This window comes from Lagenorhynchus albirostris, chromosome 15 (assembly GCF_949774975.1).
Source record: "Lagenorhynchus albirostris chromosome 15, mLagAlb1.1, whole genome shotgun sequence".
In the NCBI taxonomy this organism is placed as follows: domain Eukaryota; kingdom Metazoa; phylum Chordata; class Mammalia; order Artiodactyla; family Delphinidae; genus Lagenorhynchus; species Lagenorhynchus albirostris.
In genome coordinates this window covers 56,737,362-56,754,088 of record NC_083109.1, presented here as the reverse complement: position 1 = coordinate 56,754,088, position 16,727 = coordinate 56,737,362, and the positions used below count along the sequence as shown (strand labels likewise).

The following is a 16,727-nucleotide window of genomic DNA, read 5'->3' as shown; positions in this document are numbered from 1 at the left end:
AATGATCTCCATTTTTTCAGTGCTATAAAGAATGTGATAAATGCCAGCTATATGGAGAGATATCTTCCCTTTGTGTAGACTGCAAATGGCATTTTGAGAAAAGTGACTTTATAATGACGATAACATGAAAGAATTTGTTAGGTCTTCTCAATTTATTGCATTTCACAGAAGCAAGTAAAGCATGTAATTCAAGGCAGTTTGTCCCTGCAGGCTTCCAAATCAGCCAATCATCCCAGACCTCTTCCGCTGGGTGCTGAAGGCACCACGGTTCATAAAAGGGGAGGATTTGGGCCTTTGGACTGACAGCATCTTGGTGGGGAGGGAGGGCGGATGCTAAGCGTATGTGTATAATTAGAAATGGGGAGGGACTTCCCTGGTGGTGCAGTGGTTAAGAATCCGCCTGCCAATGCAGGGGACACGGGTTTGATCCCTGGACATGGTAAGATCCCACATGCCACGGGGCAACTAAGCCCGCGCACCGCAACAAAAGATCTCGCATGCTGCAACCAAGACCCGACACAGCCAATAAATGAATAAAATGGGGGAAAGTGCAAGGAGAGAGAAGAGTGGGGTGGCCTGAGGGGATGAGGCCTGGGGACCCCAGGTGTGTGGAGGAGATGGACATGGGCACTGCTTGTTCAGGCTGAGGGGACACAAGCGTGCGTTTCTGCCCTGGACAGGAGTGGGGTGGGTGCCTTTGCTAAGGGGAGGACCCTGAATTTGATCCAAATAACTGTGGGGAGCCATTGAAGGTCAGTGAAAGAAAGCTTGGGAGCTCTTAAGAACAAGAGGAAACAGCTTTTAATTTGTATTTGTTTTTAATTAAAGATGCAAATGAAAGGGCATAGACTTATGGATTTGTCATTGCCTCTGTTAAATTCCCATCGTGTGTTAATTCCAGCCAGTTGAAGGCAATGATCTGGGGAGTGTGTGACCATGTCCCTCAGATGTTTGGGAATGCTGGGCTCCCATTGTCAACTGGGGTATATCTGCAGGGTCTGTCTAGATAGAGGGGCTGTGCGTGCCGTGGACGGTGTGACCCAGAGCCCGGTTGTGGGCCTGGGGGTTCCCAGAGAGCCGCAGACCCACTTAGAAGTGCCGGCTCTTAGGGTAAATGGCATGTGGTTCCACTGACTTAATTTTATACCAACTTTACTCTAAAAGTACAACCAGAACCTGACTGCTCTCACCTGCTCCAGCCCTGCCATTTCGATCCAAGCTGCCCTCATAGCCTCTGATTATTGCAACCTGCTGCTTCCATCCTTGCCCTTCTAGAATCTGTTCTCGCAGCAGCCGAAGTGATCCTTCCTTTCTTTCTTCCCTCCTTCCCTCCTGCCACACCTTGTGGCTTGCAGATCTTAGTTCCCTGACCAGGGATCGAACCCATGTCCCCTCCAGTGGAAGCACGGAGTCCTAACCACTGGACCACCAGGGAAGTCCTGCCAAAGTGATCCTTTTAAAAAAGAGAATCACATCACTGCTGTAGAAGCTGAAGTCCTTACTGTGACCTACAGGGCCCAGCATGGCCTGGCCCCGCCCCTACCCCCAGCTTTCTTCTCATCCACAACTCTGCATTTACCACTTCAGTTAGCTATATTTCCCTTGCTCTTCCTCCAATAATCAAGGACCCCGCAGCCTCAGGGCCTTTGCACTGACAGTTCCTCTGCCTAAAAGCCTTTCTCCCTAGGTATCTACATAGAAGTGTCTATCTGTCTGTCTCCAGTTTCTCTCTCTGTATAACAGGGGTGTTACTATTTATCCTCAAGAAGTTGTACTGAGGATTCAATTATATAGAAGACTCGATTATATAATCTTTAGAGCTGCTGGTTTCCTTCCCTACCTTTCCCTCACCTGCTTGTCAGTGACTTCAGTTCCTGTGAACCTCTTCTCCCAAAGACACAGTCTGTGCCTATAAAATGTCTTAAGAGGGATTAATGATCTGACCTTGACTTATTAAAACCAAAAGTTAAGTAGGCCTGTTGGGCTACCTGTAAGCACTTACCTGAGTGAGCTTCACCCCCTGGAGATTCTGATTATGTCTGGGGTGGATCCCCAGAATCGGTCTTTTTGTCAAGCTTGAGGCTAATTCTGCTATGCAGCCATGCTGGGAATTTCTGAAATAGATGACCAGGGTGGACAACACCAGAATGACACATGCCTCTGTGTCCCTGGGCCAATTTTTTTTTTTTTTTTCCTACAGAATAGGTTGTCCGCCTGGGCTCCGTGTGTAGAATCTCCTGGACACCTCTTAAAAAATACTGTTGCCCAGGCCCATGACCAGTTTCCCTAGAGGGGATTCTCATGCGTAGCCTGATTTGACAATTATTGCCCAGAAGTGTCAGTTCAGCGGGAGGTGACAGCCCCAGTTCTCACCGGCCCTGGCACAAAAGAGCCTCCACTTGATGTGTGGTTTGCTCATGCAGTACCAGCAGAGGGCACACAGAGCAAATGCATTATTCTATCCCTTTATTTCCAAGCTAAAATTGCATGTGACAAGGGAAACAGTTTAGGGTTTCTGCAGTGCACCAGCAGGGCAGTAGTACCCAGTTCCCTTGCTCCAGATCAGCAACAACAAAAACAACAAAACTCGCCTGTGCTCAACCCTGCAGATTCTGGTTGGGCAGAAGCTGGGTATCTGTATTTTGATGCTTCCCAGGTAACTCCAAGGCACCCCAGGTTTTGAGAATCATTGTGTGGGATTGGGCCTTCCCAAGAGCCATGCCTCTCTGATGGTCAAGCAGCTTCTCAGAAAATGGAAACGGTCTTTAGATTCAGGTGGTGTGTGGTTATATTGGTGATTTCCCCCTTGGAAAACAGTTCCAAAATAATCATCTAATAGAAATACTCAAGCATGTATATGAGGATGTTCACTGAATGTTTCTAATAGTGAAACAAACACACAACAACAACAGGAAGTAAACTAAGTTGCCATTAGTAGGCAACACAGTTAAATAAGCTATGGAATATTACATGCCCTTAAAAAGAGTGAGGTTGAACCATATCTGCTGATGTGACAGGATAATCATGGGGTAGTGTTAGGTGGAAAAAGCAAATCAGAGAACAATATAGTTCTGTATGATCCTATTTGTGATTTAAAAAAACGCATTCCAAATTTTTCACAGTGGTTAATTCTGGGGAGAAGATTCAGGTGGATGAGACAGAGGGAAAACGTCTACTTTGAACTTTATGGCCTTCTAGTATTGTTTAAAATTTCCGTAATGATCATGTCATCCATCTTAACAAATGAAGTAAAATGCTGTACTAAACACAATCTCTTTTGCCATCCTTTCCCCCTCCTGCCAGCTTTCGAGGTAAAGAGAAAAGTTTCTCAACCATGAATCTCCATTCTGGACTTGGAAGCTGGGTGGACAGTAGGAAACAGTCATTAAAAGCATTAGTGATACAACCGTGTCTGTATTTTGTAGACTGGTTTTCATTCCCATCTGCTGAGAACCATCTGGACTTTGGGCACCCCACCTGCCCTGGGCTGTGTATTATTTAGATGCAGGAAATGGGGTGACCTGTAGCATGTCCATTTTCACATGGTAGTTGCTAGGGACTGAATGTTTGTATCCCCTCCTAAAATTCATATGTTGAACCATAGCCCCCCATGTGATAGTGTTTGGAGATGGGGCTTTTGGGAGGTGATTGGAGTCAGATGAGGTCATGAGGGTGGGGCCCCCACGATGGAATCAGTGCCATGTGAGGACACAAGCAGGAAGAGACCCTCACCAAGGACCCAACCCTGGACTTCCAGCCTCCAGAACAGTGAGAAATAAATGTTGGCTGTTTATGCTGCCCCATCTCTGATATTCTGTTAGAGCAGCTTGAGCTGAGACAGGTAGTCCTCCAGACCATGGTGAGGTCTGCTCCAACTGGGGACATTCACAGTGTGCATGGCTGGGAGCCGTTGTCCTTCCTACACCGGTTACCAGAACTGAGCCTTACCTGGTCATAGGCCCAGATATCCACCCCCAGCCCATCATAAATAAAAATGTTTAATGCACTTCCCAGAACAGATTTGATGGTCTTAGCTGCTTGCAGGGGGCCAGCCTGGGGTGAGTTAGCCAAATAACTAGGAGCTTGCCCTTGGCTGCTTTAAGAATTCAGGTCTTGTGAGTCCCCAGATGGAAAGCCACCGGGTCCCTTTGAAACCTGGGCAGAGTCCAACTTTTATGGCCCTGTTTTGATCCTGCAGCATTCATTCAACTATAAAATCATGCCTGATGAGGGTTAATCAGGCAGGGTCAATACCATCTGGCCACGTTTGTACCAACTCTAGTGACAAACATCCGTTTTACTGATTAACAGTTGTAATCTGCTCTGGGATCTGGTGGGACTTGTCCCCGTGTTGGGAAGTAGGTTTAACATTTAGAACTATACGTGAGCCAGGTTCACAGAGATCGAGAGGCAAAAGGAACCATCATGTATTAAGCACCTACCACGAGTCAGGAGATGATTACATGATTTTTAAATTTTATTTATTGTTTATTTTTATCTTTTGGCTGTGTTGGGTCTTCGTTGCTGCGTGCGTGGGCTTTCTCTAGTTGCGGTGAGCGGGGGCTACTCTTCGTCGCAGTGCACTGGCTTCTCATTGCGGTGGCTTCTCTTGTGGAGCACGGGCTCTAGGCGTGCAGGCTTCAGTAGTTGTGTTGCGTGGGCTCAGTAGTTGCGGCACTTGGGCTCTAGAGCACGGGCTCAGTAGTTGTGGTGCATGGGGTTAGTTGCTCCGCGGCATGTGGGATCTTCCCGGACCAGAGATTGAACCTGTGTCCCCTGCATTGGCAGGTGGATTCTTAACCACTGCGCCACCAGGGAAGTCCTGATTTCGAGATTTTCTTGAATCCTCCCAGCAGCTGTTGGAGTTGGAGAACCGGAGAGAGGTCGCAGGTGTAGGGTGAAGCACGTGGTTTGGAAGCAAGACTTCCTACCTGCTTGAACCCCAGCCCTGCCACTCCCAGGCTGTGACTGTGGGCCAGTAATATAATCACTGTCTGTGCCTTGGTTTCTTCATCTGTGAATTAATGATAATAAAGGCACCCACCGAGGGTAGTTGAAGGGGCTGACTTACTACATGAAAAGCACTTAAAAACAGCGCTTGGTCCAGGGAAGCCCTCAGTAAGTGTCAGCTGCTTTACTGTGATCACTCTCTGTGGGTGATGCTCAGAAAGGTGAAGTGACTTACTCAAGGTCACCCAGCTAGAAAGCAGCAGAGTTAGGTCATTCTACTGCCTTGTCCTGCCTCCCCGGGGGGTGGAGAAGGGGGAAGAAGGACAGAAAATGGAAACAGTGACTGTTTTTAACAAAGGTCCTGGCACCTTCCACCCACCTGCCTTAGGGATATACGCTTAGGAGCTCACACTAATGCTGACCAGTTCAAGTTCACTTTCCCAGGCCAGTGGCCAGGCTGGTGGTGAGAAGGGTCCTGAGTGGTTGATCCTCAACCAACCCCATGCTGACTGCATGTGCTCATTCACACACACCCGTGTGTCTCAAATCCTGGCCTCCAGGCTGTGTGATGCCGGGCGGGTTCCCCAATCTCTCTGAGCATCAGGCTCCTCATCTCACAAACAGGCAGACACATACACGGCTCATAGGTGTGTTGTGAACATGACAAAGCCCCAGCAGAATATGCTTGTGCATAGCAGATGCTCAACAAATGATAAATATTATCACTATATGTGATTATTCTTAAAAGCATATTTAATGGTAGATATTGCTTTCCTAGTCAGTTATTTCATAGACCTGTTCGGTGTCCCAGCCAGAAGGAACCTTAGAAATCACGTGGTCCAAACCATACATTTTCCAGGTGAGAAAAAGAAGGGCCATGGAGGGCCACTGAGACAGCTGGGTGCAGGTGAGTCAGGAGCCCACGGCCCGCGGTTCTAGGTCAGGATAGCAGGAGGACCAAAGAGCCAGCTCGTTTCCACAGGTGCTGACTCAGCATCTCTTCCGTGCCTTCCCACGCTGCACCTGCCTCCCGGCTGAGTCCCATCAGTCATCAGCTTACCACCTCCATCCGTGAGGGAGAGAACGTGATTTAATTGGTTTGGGGTGGGGCCTGAGCATTAGGATATTTACAAAGTTCTTTAGGGCAACTCCAAAGTGCCTCTAGTGTTGAATGTCACTGTCCTGGATGTAGTGGATTTTGTGCTTTTCCCTCCCTCTCCATCCAGCCCATTACCGCTGTCCTGGTTGGGCCACCTGGTCATCTCGATGGCCACAGATTCCGACTGATCACCCAGTCTCTCTTGTTCACAGTGGACAATCAGGACATTCGTTCTGGAATGCATGTTGGATCACCCCCTGCTGCAAACCCTGCTCCATCAGTTCACGGAAGGCCCAGACTGGCACAGGAGGCCCTCCAGGTCCGAGCCCTGCCTGTTTCTTTGGCCTGGTCTCCAGGCTCTTCTGCTCTCCTTGTCTTTGTGATCTAGTAATGCTGAACGCTGTAGAAGTCCCTGCCGCATCCTGCCTTCGTGCCTTCAGCTATAGCTGTCCTCTTGGTCTGGAATGCCTTCCACCCCTCCTCTGAGTCACTGGAGCAGTTCCCACTCAACCTTGAAGTTGAAACTCAGAGGCCTAACCTCCACCCTGACTTGGGCCTATCCTTTGTTCATGTACAATATCCTCCTGTATCCTGGTCCTTACGCTGGGTTGCTGTGACCTTTGCCCCACCGGAAGGTGAGCTGAGGGTAAGGACCACACCTTGTCCATCCCCATTACATGGCATGTCTTGGATGAACTCTGATGAACTGAATGGCCTCACCAGACTTCTCAGCCCAAGGCAGACTTAACGCAGGAAGAGAATTCCCCCAAGACATCCCTAAGAGGTGCTTAATCATAGGCGCTTCATAAGAACTTGTGAAAGAAGTCCTTACCAAAACCATTTCCAACCAAAAAGACCACATTTACTCTGATGTTTCCATTATAAATATTTTGTTTTTAATTTAAGAATACTGATTAACACAGGAAACAGACTGAGTTCATGGACTTGCGCATATGGTCATCAGTTACACTGTGACGTGTTATTTCTTGATCATTTATTGGCACTGTCAACAGAATACTGTAAACAAGATCACTTTGTATGCGTAAGTTGGCAAGGCTCCCTAGCTATGGTTTTCTACCATGAGCTGATATACAGATAGATATAGACAGGTATAGATATACAGATTGTATTAATGTTGTGCACGATTTTGCATGGTTACTGAGTGTCAGTAAAAATTATTAAAAAACACCCATTTATAGTAAAAGTGAGGATGTGCTAAGATTTGCCATGACTGGACCTTGTTTTCTGTAAAAGTGATGAGATTTGCTGGCGACATTTACTAAACTCTATGGCACTAATGTGTGATGGATTCGTTTCCGGACCGTCGGCCACAGAAGTTCTTCTGCGTGGGCTCTGCCTGAGCCAGCACCCTGTCCTCTGGGCTCCCTATGTTTTCACCAACCTCTAGCAAGTTTCTTGAGCGCTGCTGAGAAGGTTTTCCTTGAAATTCTCACAGCAACACCTCCACTTCCAAAAGAGAACGTCTCAGGAACTCACTATGCCCTGAGTCAACGAGGACTGGCTGATAAATGGCTTAAAAAGTTTTATAAGTAACTTCCCTTGATAAGGAGTGAATAAGTCTGGAAATGACTTTCCAGATAAAAAAGATTTCATTTCTCTGTCTGTGCCCTGTGGGGAGAGAACAAAATATTGGAGCCACTCTCTCCACCAAAGAGAGCCAACGTTTCTGGTTGCGCCCTGGCTTAAAAACCTTTTGGACTCCAGCAATCTCATTGTATGTTTGGATCCAATGCTAAAGTTCTCAGGAGAAAGCATACATGAATTATGGTTTGGTTTGCATTTTGCTTGTTTGTTAAATAAGGCCTTGAATCTTGGGATATTGCCTGTGGAATCTGGATCCCCAGTGAAAAGTGTGAGGCTGTGAACTCATGTGTCTTTGCATATGCTGTTCCCTTTCTGCAACACTCTTCCTTGTCTTGTCTACTTGGTGAACTCTTGTTCATCCTGCAAAATCCTGCTCAAATGTCACTTTCTCCTTGGAACCTCCTCTGACCCTTAGGTGGATTGGGCCACTCCCTCTGATTTCCTGATGTTCCTACACATACGACTATTATGGCATTAATTGCTGGTTTAGGATTCTGTTGTCCGCAGTGGGATGTGAGTCCCTTGAGAGCAGGGACTAGGTTTTATTTCACCTTTGGATTTCTAGTGCTTAGCACTGGGCCTGGGACAGAGCAGGTATTTAATGCAAGTTTCATGAATGAATGACTGGATAAATAAATGAATATACAAATGAGCGAAAGCTTGCAGAGAGGGAGGCTCCATTTAGTTGGCAGTGCGAACGCCCTTGGACACGGCAGAGCTCCTTAAAAGCAACGGGTTAGCACTGAGTGCAGGAATGCAGGGTGAACCGGGATTCAGGGATTCCCCCTCGTCTGTTAAACACGTGACTGCCTTTCATTCTTGGCAAAAATAGGATGATGACCAAATCTGCTGAAAAGCGGAAGCAGAAAAAAACCAAACCACTTTGAGATCTTTGGATGGTTAGTTATTAAAAGAGAAAAGTGCTGAATTGAGAATCTTGATCTGCCCGGCTCCCAAAATAGTCAACCAAGGCACCAGGAGACCAAGTGGCTTCCTTTTGGACAGACTTCCTTCATCTACCCGCTAAACAACACTCATTGCTGGAGGACGACCAAATGCTCTTTTTAGGAGCATCTGAGGTCAAATCAGTTCCAAAATGGTCTCGCCTCCAGCAGAGACCCCCTTAGCCTCAGCCTTCATCCAATTAAGCCTCTAAGTATCACCTGCCTGGTCATCTCACAGTCACTCATGGCAGGAAAAATCTCTGACTTGCAGGGGTAACGACAAGGAAGCCACCTTGCACCAACAGGCTACTTCTTCCTGCATGGAACTGTGGCGCCCTCAATTCATGATGCCTCCTGCAAGAAGACACCTAGTCCAGCTTTGATGTAGCAGCAAAGCCGTTCCTGGGACGGCTCAGAAGTGGAGCAGAGGTGGATGAGCAGAGCTAGAGACAGGGTCCCGGGGCGAGGGGTCCAAAGTCAGACCCCAGGTGCCATGGGGACAGGAGGAGGGGTCTCTGCTGCCCCAGGCCTGGGCTTACACTCCTGGGCGTGTGTCCCTGGGATGATCAGGTGCAGCTTGCTTTCCACAGAGGTCTGGGCTGACGTTTAACGGGAGGGAGGGAATTTGGGGAACGAGGGTGGTGAGTAAGACCTGTTGGCGATGCCACCCAGAGATTCTCCCAGGACGAAGCCCCATGAAGGCGAGAATTCACAGTTTGGAGAGGAATCCCCGGAGGGATCAGGGGAGTGGCCCTACTCTTTAGGCCAGAAGGCCCCTTCCCACACCCCCAAGCTCAATGCCGTGTCCCTACTCTCCTGCCTTAATATGCTCTGTCCTGCCCGTCACTGGACTGTGCATGGGACATGCTCAGAGCTTCGGGGCCTGGGCGCGAGGGGGAAGCATGTCTGTTTGCATAGGGCAGGGGGAGCCAGCGTCCTCCCCATTCAGAACGTGTCACTTGAGAGGGACGGAACCCAGGAGTCCCAGCCACCAGCCCCAGGAGCAGGTATCATTCCCCTGACTGGCTTCCAAAGGTATCGTTGGGGTCAAGGGTGGCAGATAACCTGGCCAGGACCCTCGGGGCCCAACCTAAGACTATGTCCAGGGCTCAAGCAGAATTTCTGGGCTTAAAACCAATGTGCACCATTGGCTTTGCAGGGAGAGAGCAAACCAGCCCCTCCCCTCCCCCCAAGCCACGAAAAACATCCCCTCCCCACAAATAATCCTCCAGTTTATGCATTCACCTCTGATACTTTAAGTGAAAACATGAATTAGGCAAACTAATCAATTTGACAAGGGGTGAGATCAGGGCTTCCTCAGAGCGTGGAGGAAATGGCTTCTTTACTTGAAGTCGGCTAAGATGTCGCTGAAAATATTGAGGAACAGGTGTGCGTGGTGGTCCCTGAAGACCAGAGTGGGACGGAAGCGGATGGATTTGTCGCCGCAGCCCCCCAGCATCAGGCCTAAAAGGAGAGGCGGGGGTGGGTTAGGGGCTTGGGCTCGGAGTCACGGGCCAGGGAGCCGGGCGGGGTCACACACGGTGGCTACCCCATCCGTCCGAACCGTTCTGTCCTTCCTTGCAGCCACCCGTCCAGCCCTCCTTCCCGTTCTCGCTCATCGGCCGCTCAGCCGCCCTTCTCTCCCCTCCCTCCCTTCCAACTTTGAAGGCCAGCTCTGCTGCCCCTGAGCTAGGCCTGCTGATTGAGAAATCCTGACACAAAGTCCTGGCCTTCCAGAAACTCGTGGTGTGGCAGGGAAAGAAAATAAGAAATAAATTACACAAGTGTGGGCAGGTCAGCAGCGCTTATGAAGGATGGAATCTGAGTTTTGGATTTTTTTTGGGCCGTGCTTCGCGGCTTGCAGGATCTCAGTTCCCCAACCGGGGATCCAACCTGGGGCCCCGGCAGCGAGAGCGTGGCGTTCTAACCACTGGATCGCCAGGGAATTCTCGGAATCTGCTTCTTTTAAAGGGCGATTTCACCTTTGACTAGATGGGGCTCTTTGGCTGGGTTGTATAGCGTCTCTGAGACTCAGTTTTTTCATTCTCAAGAGGAGGTGAATTACCCCTGCCCTTCAGGGCTGCTGCAGGATTCTCTAAGCTGGTCCGGGTGAAAGACACCAGCTTTGACACATAGTAGGCTCTCTGATCTGCCCCACTTAAAACTTTCATGGCTCCTATAGCTCTTAGGAGAAAGTCCACAATCTCGAACCTCATCCCCAGGCTGACGTGAACCTGATTCACCCCCTGCCACCCGTCTGTCCCTCGTTCCACACCATGCATTTGTTTTCTCCCTCTGTATGCCCCATTCTGCCCAGCTAAAGGCACACATCCCTTCCCCTGCCTGGAATGCTCCTTCTCACCTTCTTCACCTGGCCAATCCCTATTCATCCGGCGAGATGTAGGGTAAAATGCCACTTCCTCAAGGAAGCCTTCCCTGATTTCCTGGACATTTTCCCCAGCTATTCGTTCTCTAACTCCTTTTCCTCTGTTCTAGGACTTATAACTGTAATAGATTGTTTATGGAATATTCTCTTTGATGTCACCCCTTCCTGCTAGACTGCAAGCTCCTTGAAGGAAGGGACCCTGGCTCTCCTGACCCTCTGCAGAGTTGGTACCTCTCACCTTCTGCTCACCTTCTTGGCGAATATCGTTGAATGAATAAATGTATAAGGAAAGCTCCCTGGTAACTTTCTCTTCTTTTGAGAAGGCAATTCAGACTATTTTTAGTCCTGTGAATCACCTTCCCCTCCCCCTCCCTCCAGGCCCCCCACCAGGAAATGTGGGTACCCCTGGCTGCCTTACCTTTGTTTCTGGCTATTGAAATGAGTTTATTCCGTATGGATTCATCTGGCGTGTCGAAGGAGCAGAAGGTGCCTCGTCCTCTCACTCTGCTGATGAGCTGGGGGTACCGGGCCTGCAGTGGGGACACAAGGCCGGCGTCAAAGCCAAGGAAGGCAGCCATCAGCCCACGTGGACCTCATGGCCACTCAGGACAGGGGCGGCCTGCGTTTGTGAGAGCCTCAGAACAACAAGGTCCCTGCCGAGCCCGGCCCTGGCGCGTCCCATACTCCAGCACCAACTGCAAGCAGGGTGCATCTGTCCCCCCAGGGGACATAAGTAAGTGCCTGACATTTCTTCTGCCACGCTGGTGACAGGGGAAGGAACATTGTGGCAGGAGGGAAGGGCCCAATCCTTCCACCCTTCCCAGAGGCTTTTCCTAGCAACCCCTGCCCAGCCTCAGTCTAAATGCAAATCCAGCCCAAGAAAAGAAAAAGAAATTCCCCCTAGAGCTACAGCACAGTTAGAGGCTCTCAGCTATCTCAGCAGCCACACTTGCCCCTTCAGAGTCTGCAATCAGGCAGATCTGGGTTTAAAGCTCCCCATTCTCCTCCAGAAAAGGAGGGGAATTATAGTTTCCTAACTTCAAGTTGTTCTGGGTTGAGGGTGCCAGAAGAAAAACAGGGCACCCGGTTCCATTTCAGATAAGCAACTTCTAATGTTTTAGTATAAATATGTCCCAAACATTGCATGGGATATACTTACGCTAAAAAGAAAAAAAATTAGTTGCCATCTTTTAAATTTAACCGGTGTCCTGGCATCCCTACCTGGGAGAGGAAGACAGTGGTCCCTGAAGCTCCTGCCTCTGCCCTGTGACTGGAACCAAGTCCAGTGTCTGCCCTTCCCTCCTGGGCTTCAGACTTGTGAAATCTAAATTTAACTGCGGGGGGGACCTGCTTTTCCCCCCCCTAAATGCAGCAATCCTATTCTGAGGATTAAATGAGATAAGGCACCTAACATAATGCTTGGCACAGAGCAAGTTCTCAATTAATGGAAATAATAATAAATAATAATAATAATTATTGTTATGTCCTTGATCACGTCAGAGAGGTAAACGCTGGCAAAGAGCATGGGCTTGGGAATTCCCTGGTGGTCCAGTGGTTAGGACTTGGCACTTTCACTGCCGGGGGCCTGGGTTCGATCCCTAGTTGGGGAACTAAGATCCCGTCAAAAAATAGAAAAAAAAAAAAGAACATGGGCTTTGAAGGCTACAAGAATCAGGTTCAAACCCCAGTGCAAGCTGTGTAACTTTGGACAAGTTAATAACCCGCCACACCTCAGTTTCCTCATCTGTAAAATAAGGATCATGGTGGTGTCTACGCCCACAGCGTTACCGTTGGACTTAAGAGTGTATGAGATCCCCTATTACGGAACTTGGCAGGAGCAGAGTCTCAGTAAATGGAAGCTGTTGTCACTACCATCCCTCCTCGCTTCGTCATCACCATCACCATCACCATCACCATCAGTGGATCTGCTCAGCTCACTGGTGACTGGGTGCTTCAAGGAAGGGCTCTTTGTATCCAGCCCTCTGGGGTTAGGGTCATCTCTCCTCCTAACTCCTGGGCTGGGCTGGCCAGTCCTGGAAACACTGGTTCCTCCCAGCAGCATCCCCCGTCCCCAAATCTACGGGAGTGTGTCGGGCAGGGAGTAGACATAACAAAGACAAATAATTATAATAAAGAGCCCTACTGTCCAATGAGGTGGCCACATGTAGCTGTTGAAATGTGAGTCCAAATTGGAAGGCACTGTAAGTGTAAAGTACATACTGGATTTCAAAGACTTATTACGAGAAGAAGAATAAGAAATACTGAATTATTTTATATATTAGTGGCATGTTGAAATAATATTTTGGATATGATGGGTTAAGTAAAATATATTATTCAAATTAATTTCAGCTCCTTCTTTTTCACTTTTAGTATAGGTACTAGGACCTTTGAAGTTATGTGCATAGCTAGCAATCTGTTCCCCTGGAGAGCACTGCTACGGAGTGATCAGGATGTAGAAGGTGGTCCAGAGGAGGGAATAGTGGGCAAATGGGTGGGAACGAGAGACAGGGAACATTGGGGAGGTTTCTCAAAGGAGGGATGCCTGAACTCAGTGTCAGCAGAAAACCGGGAGTTCAGGAACTGGGAACGGGGCCGGGACGGAGCGGTGGGAAGGCGTCCCCTACAGAAATGGCGCAGCCTATTCAGAATCGCTGGGGCAGCGGGTGTGATGCTACAGTGAAGAGCTCAGCTGCTGCCCGCGGGGGCCGTGGGGAGCCGTGGATGGGGATCCGGGAGGGCCGGGCGGAGTACCTGGAGGTCCAGCAGTCCCGTGAGCAGGACCTTCCCAGCATGGGCCGCGTTATTCAGCAGGTCCTCCCGCTTGATGATGTTGATGACCTCAGCCAGCAGCAGGTTCTTGGACGGATCCCCCAGCCACGTGTTGAAGATCCGGTAAGGCTGGAACAAGACACAGGGCATCAGAAGGGTTCCAGGCACACCCCAGACACACTCCTCCCCATTTAAGAGGAGAGAGACTAACCCAGCGAGTAGCTACTAAGTGCTGGGAGGATATCGCATATGGTCTCACCAAAATCGCTCCGTAACAGCAACCCTGTAGGCAGGTACTACTATTAGGGACACCAACTTGTCCAGGTCCTGGGAAATCCCTCAGTCCTGGGGAAACCGAGACGGTTGGCCCCTAATTACCGTAATCCTCATTTTATAAAGGAGGAAGCTGAGGTGCTGAGCGGTTGAGTGATTTGTCTGTGAAAATATGGCCCCTTAGGTGGTGGAGTCAGGAGTGGATTGGTGGCAGTCTGACCCTCAAAGACCACCCGCTTTACTCCCCCTTCAGGGTGTCAATGCAGCCAACTAAAACACACTTCCCAGCCTCTCTTGCAGCTAGGAGTGGCCATGTGACCAGATCTTAGTCAAAAGTGGTAGAAACAGAAATGTTGTGGGATTTCTGGGAAGGCTGCTTAAAGACGAGAAGGGGGCCACTTTATCCTTCCCTCCTTTTTCTTTCCTACTGCATCAAATTGAGACGGTGCTCCAGTAGCCATTTTGGATCATGAAGTGACCTTGAGGGTAGAAGCTACATGCAGGAATGGTGGAAGGAACGATCCTGGGCCCTTGATGACTCTGTGCATGTGTGTGTGTGTGTGTGTGTGTGTATGAGAATCCATATGTACAAGTGGCAGTAGAGTAAAATGGTTTAGAGTATGAGCTCTGGGTTTAAATCTTGACTTTGTCACTTAACAGGCTGTGTAACCTTAGACAACTTACTTAACCTCTCTGTGCCTGATTCCTCATTAGCAAAACGGGAGAGAAAAATACCATCTACTTGGTTAGACTGTTGTAAGGATTAAAAGTACAAGAGGAATACTTAGAACTGGGCCAGGCACGGAGCAAATGCTCCATTCAGAGCAGCAGCTAATAACTATTTTTGCTTGTGCACAAAGCAAAAATTAGAAGCCTGACAATGGACTGCTATGAAGTCAGCCCTGCAGAGAGAGCTGGGGTAATCGTAATCATTGGCTTTAAATTAAATTGATAAGAACTAGGCTTTAGGAAACCTCTGTGACACATTAGGTATTCACTTAGTTCCTTGTTGGTGAGAGAGAAGCAGTAATGAGAAGTCGATGCCCCTTGCCCCGCCTCCCTCCCCTGCCCTGGACAGGAGAGGGTCCACACTCACAGCGTTGGGCCTCAACTCCTCCTTGTGGAAGAAGCCCCCGGTCATCATCTTCTTGCTGAAGGTCATCACGTCTGCTGGGTCATCCAAGCCCCAGTGCTCGTGGGCCCAGAACTTGCCGGTGCAGCCTCCTCCGGTCTGGACCTCATCCACCAAGAAGGCACAGCCGTGCTGCCGACATGGAATGAAGGAGAAATAAACACCCAGCGCAACTCGCCCACGTCGGACCCCCAAATCCAGCCCAAGAGCCACTGCTTTCTGAACCTCAAACCAAGCCTGTGTTCTTGGGCTGTGCAAAACCAAACTAAGGCTGCAGGAGGGCAGTTCCAGCAGGGCTGTGTCTGCACGTGGCCTCAAACTGCTCAGCCGGTACGAAACCGGAACATCAAATGCTCCCTGAACCATCGGCTTCGGTCCCTGAGCAAGTTGACGTGCTCAGAAGGAAGGGTGTCCCAACTGTAAGGCAGCCCCATTTCCCAAACTTCCGGTGCAGTGTCTGCCAGCTCTGCTCATCACCCGGACTATTATTTACTTAGCATTTGTGTTTAAATCAACTCGTGTCATGTCACCTTTATCCGTGAACTGACTGCTTGGACAGGCCAGTTATACGTGCAAGACACGTTAAAATAGACATGATATTAACATGAAGTTTGTTCATTTGGCTTCTGTTCAGTGTGGACCACAATGGGCTGAAAGATGAGGTGGGGTCCCTAGAAAGAAAAGGGAGGAGGCTGAGGCTTTCCCCAGGATGTTCTCTTGATTGGGAATGTCCCCGACCAGGACGGCAGGTTGGAGACTGACTTTGGAATAAGATTTTAGGGGAGAATCCCCCGTCCTGCCCTCACCCCCAACTTCTCTACCCATGAGGCCGACAGGCAGCCTCTGAACATCTGGAAGTTTACAAGGACCCCAGGCTAACCCTTTGCTCTGGAAAGCCAACTGGAAATGGCCCATGGCCCCATCCAGCCCTGGCCCTGTGTGCTGACCTTCCTGGAGATGTCCCTCAGCTTCCGGAAGAAGTCGTCCGATGCGTGGTTGTCTCCACCCTCAGACTGGATGGGCTCCACTATGATCCCCGCCACCGTCTTCTTCTTCTTCCGGTATTTCACGATCAGGTCCTCCACCTGGATTCCAAAGGGGGACATGACAAGGATTCGTGGAGGCTCTTGGGCAGCCTCGGAGGATGGGCATGTGGGGTGCTGTGGACCCCTGGAATTTAAGTTGAAAATGTCATAGTGTCTTATCATTACATAGAATACACAATGGAGAAAAGACAATCTCTTCAGCAAGTGGTTCTGGGAAAGCTGTACAGCCACATGTAAATCAATGAAGTTAGAACACACCCTCACACCATACACAAAATAAACTCAAAATGGCTTAAAGAATTAAATATTCAATATAAGACACAGCACTATAAAACTCCTAGGAGAGAACATAGGCAGAACATTCTCTGACATAAACTGTAGCAATGTTTTCTTAGATCAGTCTCCCAAGGCAATAGAAATAAAAGCAAAAATAAACAAATGGGACCTAATCAAACTTATAAGCTTTTGCACAGCAAAGTAAACCATAAACAAAAGGAAAAGACAACCTACAGACTGGAAGAAA

At 49.1% G+C, this 16,727-nt stretch overlaps 2 protein-coding genes and 1 non-coding gene across 7 annotated transcripts in view; 2 read left to right on the top strand and 1 right to left on the bottom strand.

The window, feature by feature from the left end:
• TMEM186 (transmembrane protein 186) overlaps positions 1–16,727 on the top strand; it is a 45,621-nt gene that overhangs the window by 3,721 nt on the left and 25,173 nt on the right. The window contains exon 2 of one of the 5 annotated variants that reach the window (XR_009535065.1): positions 13,793–13,876. The exons of the other annotated variants lie outside the window; for them this stretch is intronic. The gene's annotated coding sequence lies outside the window, so the exon portion shown is untranslated. The remainder of the gene's footprint in view (positions 1–13,792; positions 13,877–16,727) is intronic. 5 annotated transcript variants of the gene reach the window in all.
• The window catches only part of ABAT (4-aminobutyrate aminotransferase), an 88,282-nt gene continuing 78,341 nt past the window's right edge, over positions 6,787–16,727 (bottom strand). Inside the window, exons 12-16 of the mRNA XM_060122360.1 lie at positions 16,106–16,243; positions 15,123–15,290; positions 13,736–13,882; positions 11,403–11,514; positions 6,787–10,062 (exon numbers count right to left, since the gene is read on the bottom strand). Coding sequence (XP_059978343.1) covers positions 9,941–10,062; positions 11,403–11,514; positions 13,736–13,882; positions 15,123–15,290; positions 16,106–16,243 — 687 coding nt within the window. The 3' untranslated portion in view covers positions 6,787–9,940. The remainder of the gene's footprint in view (positions 10,063–11,402; positions 11,515–13,735; positions 13,883–15,122; positions 15,291–16,105; positions 16,244–16,727) is intronic.
• Positions 12,522–12,594, top strand: TRNAE-UUC (transfer RNA glutamic acid (anticodon UUC)). The gene has a single exon. It is a non-coding gene; the product is annotated as a tRNA-Glu (tRNA).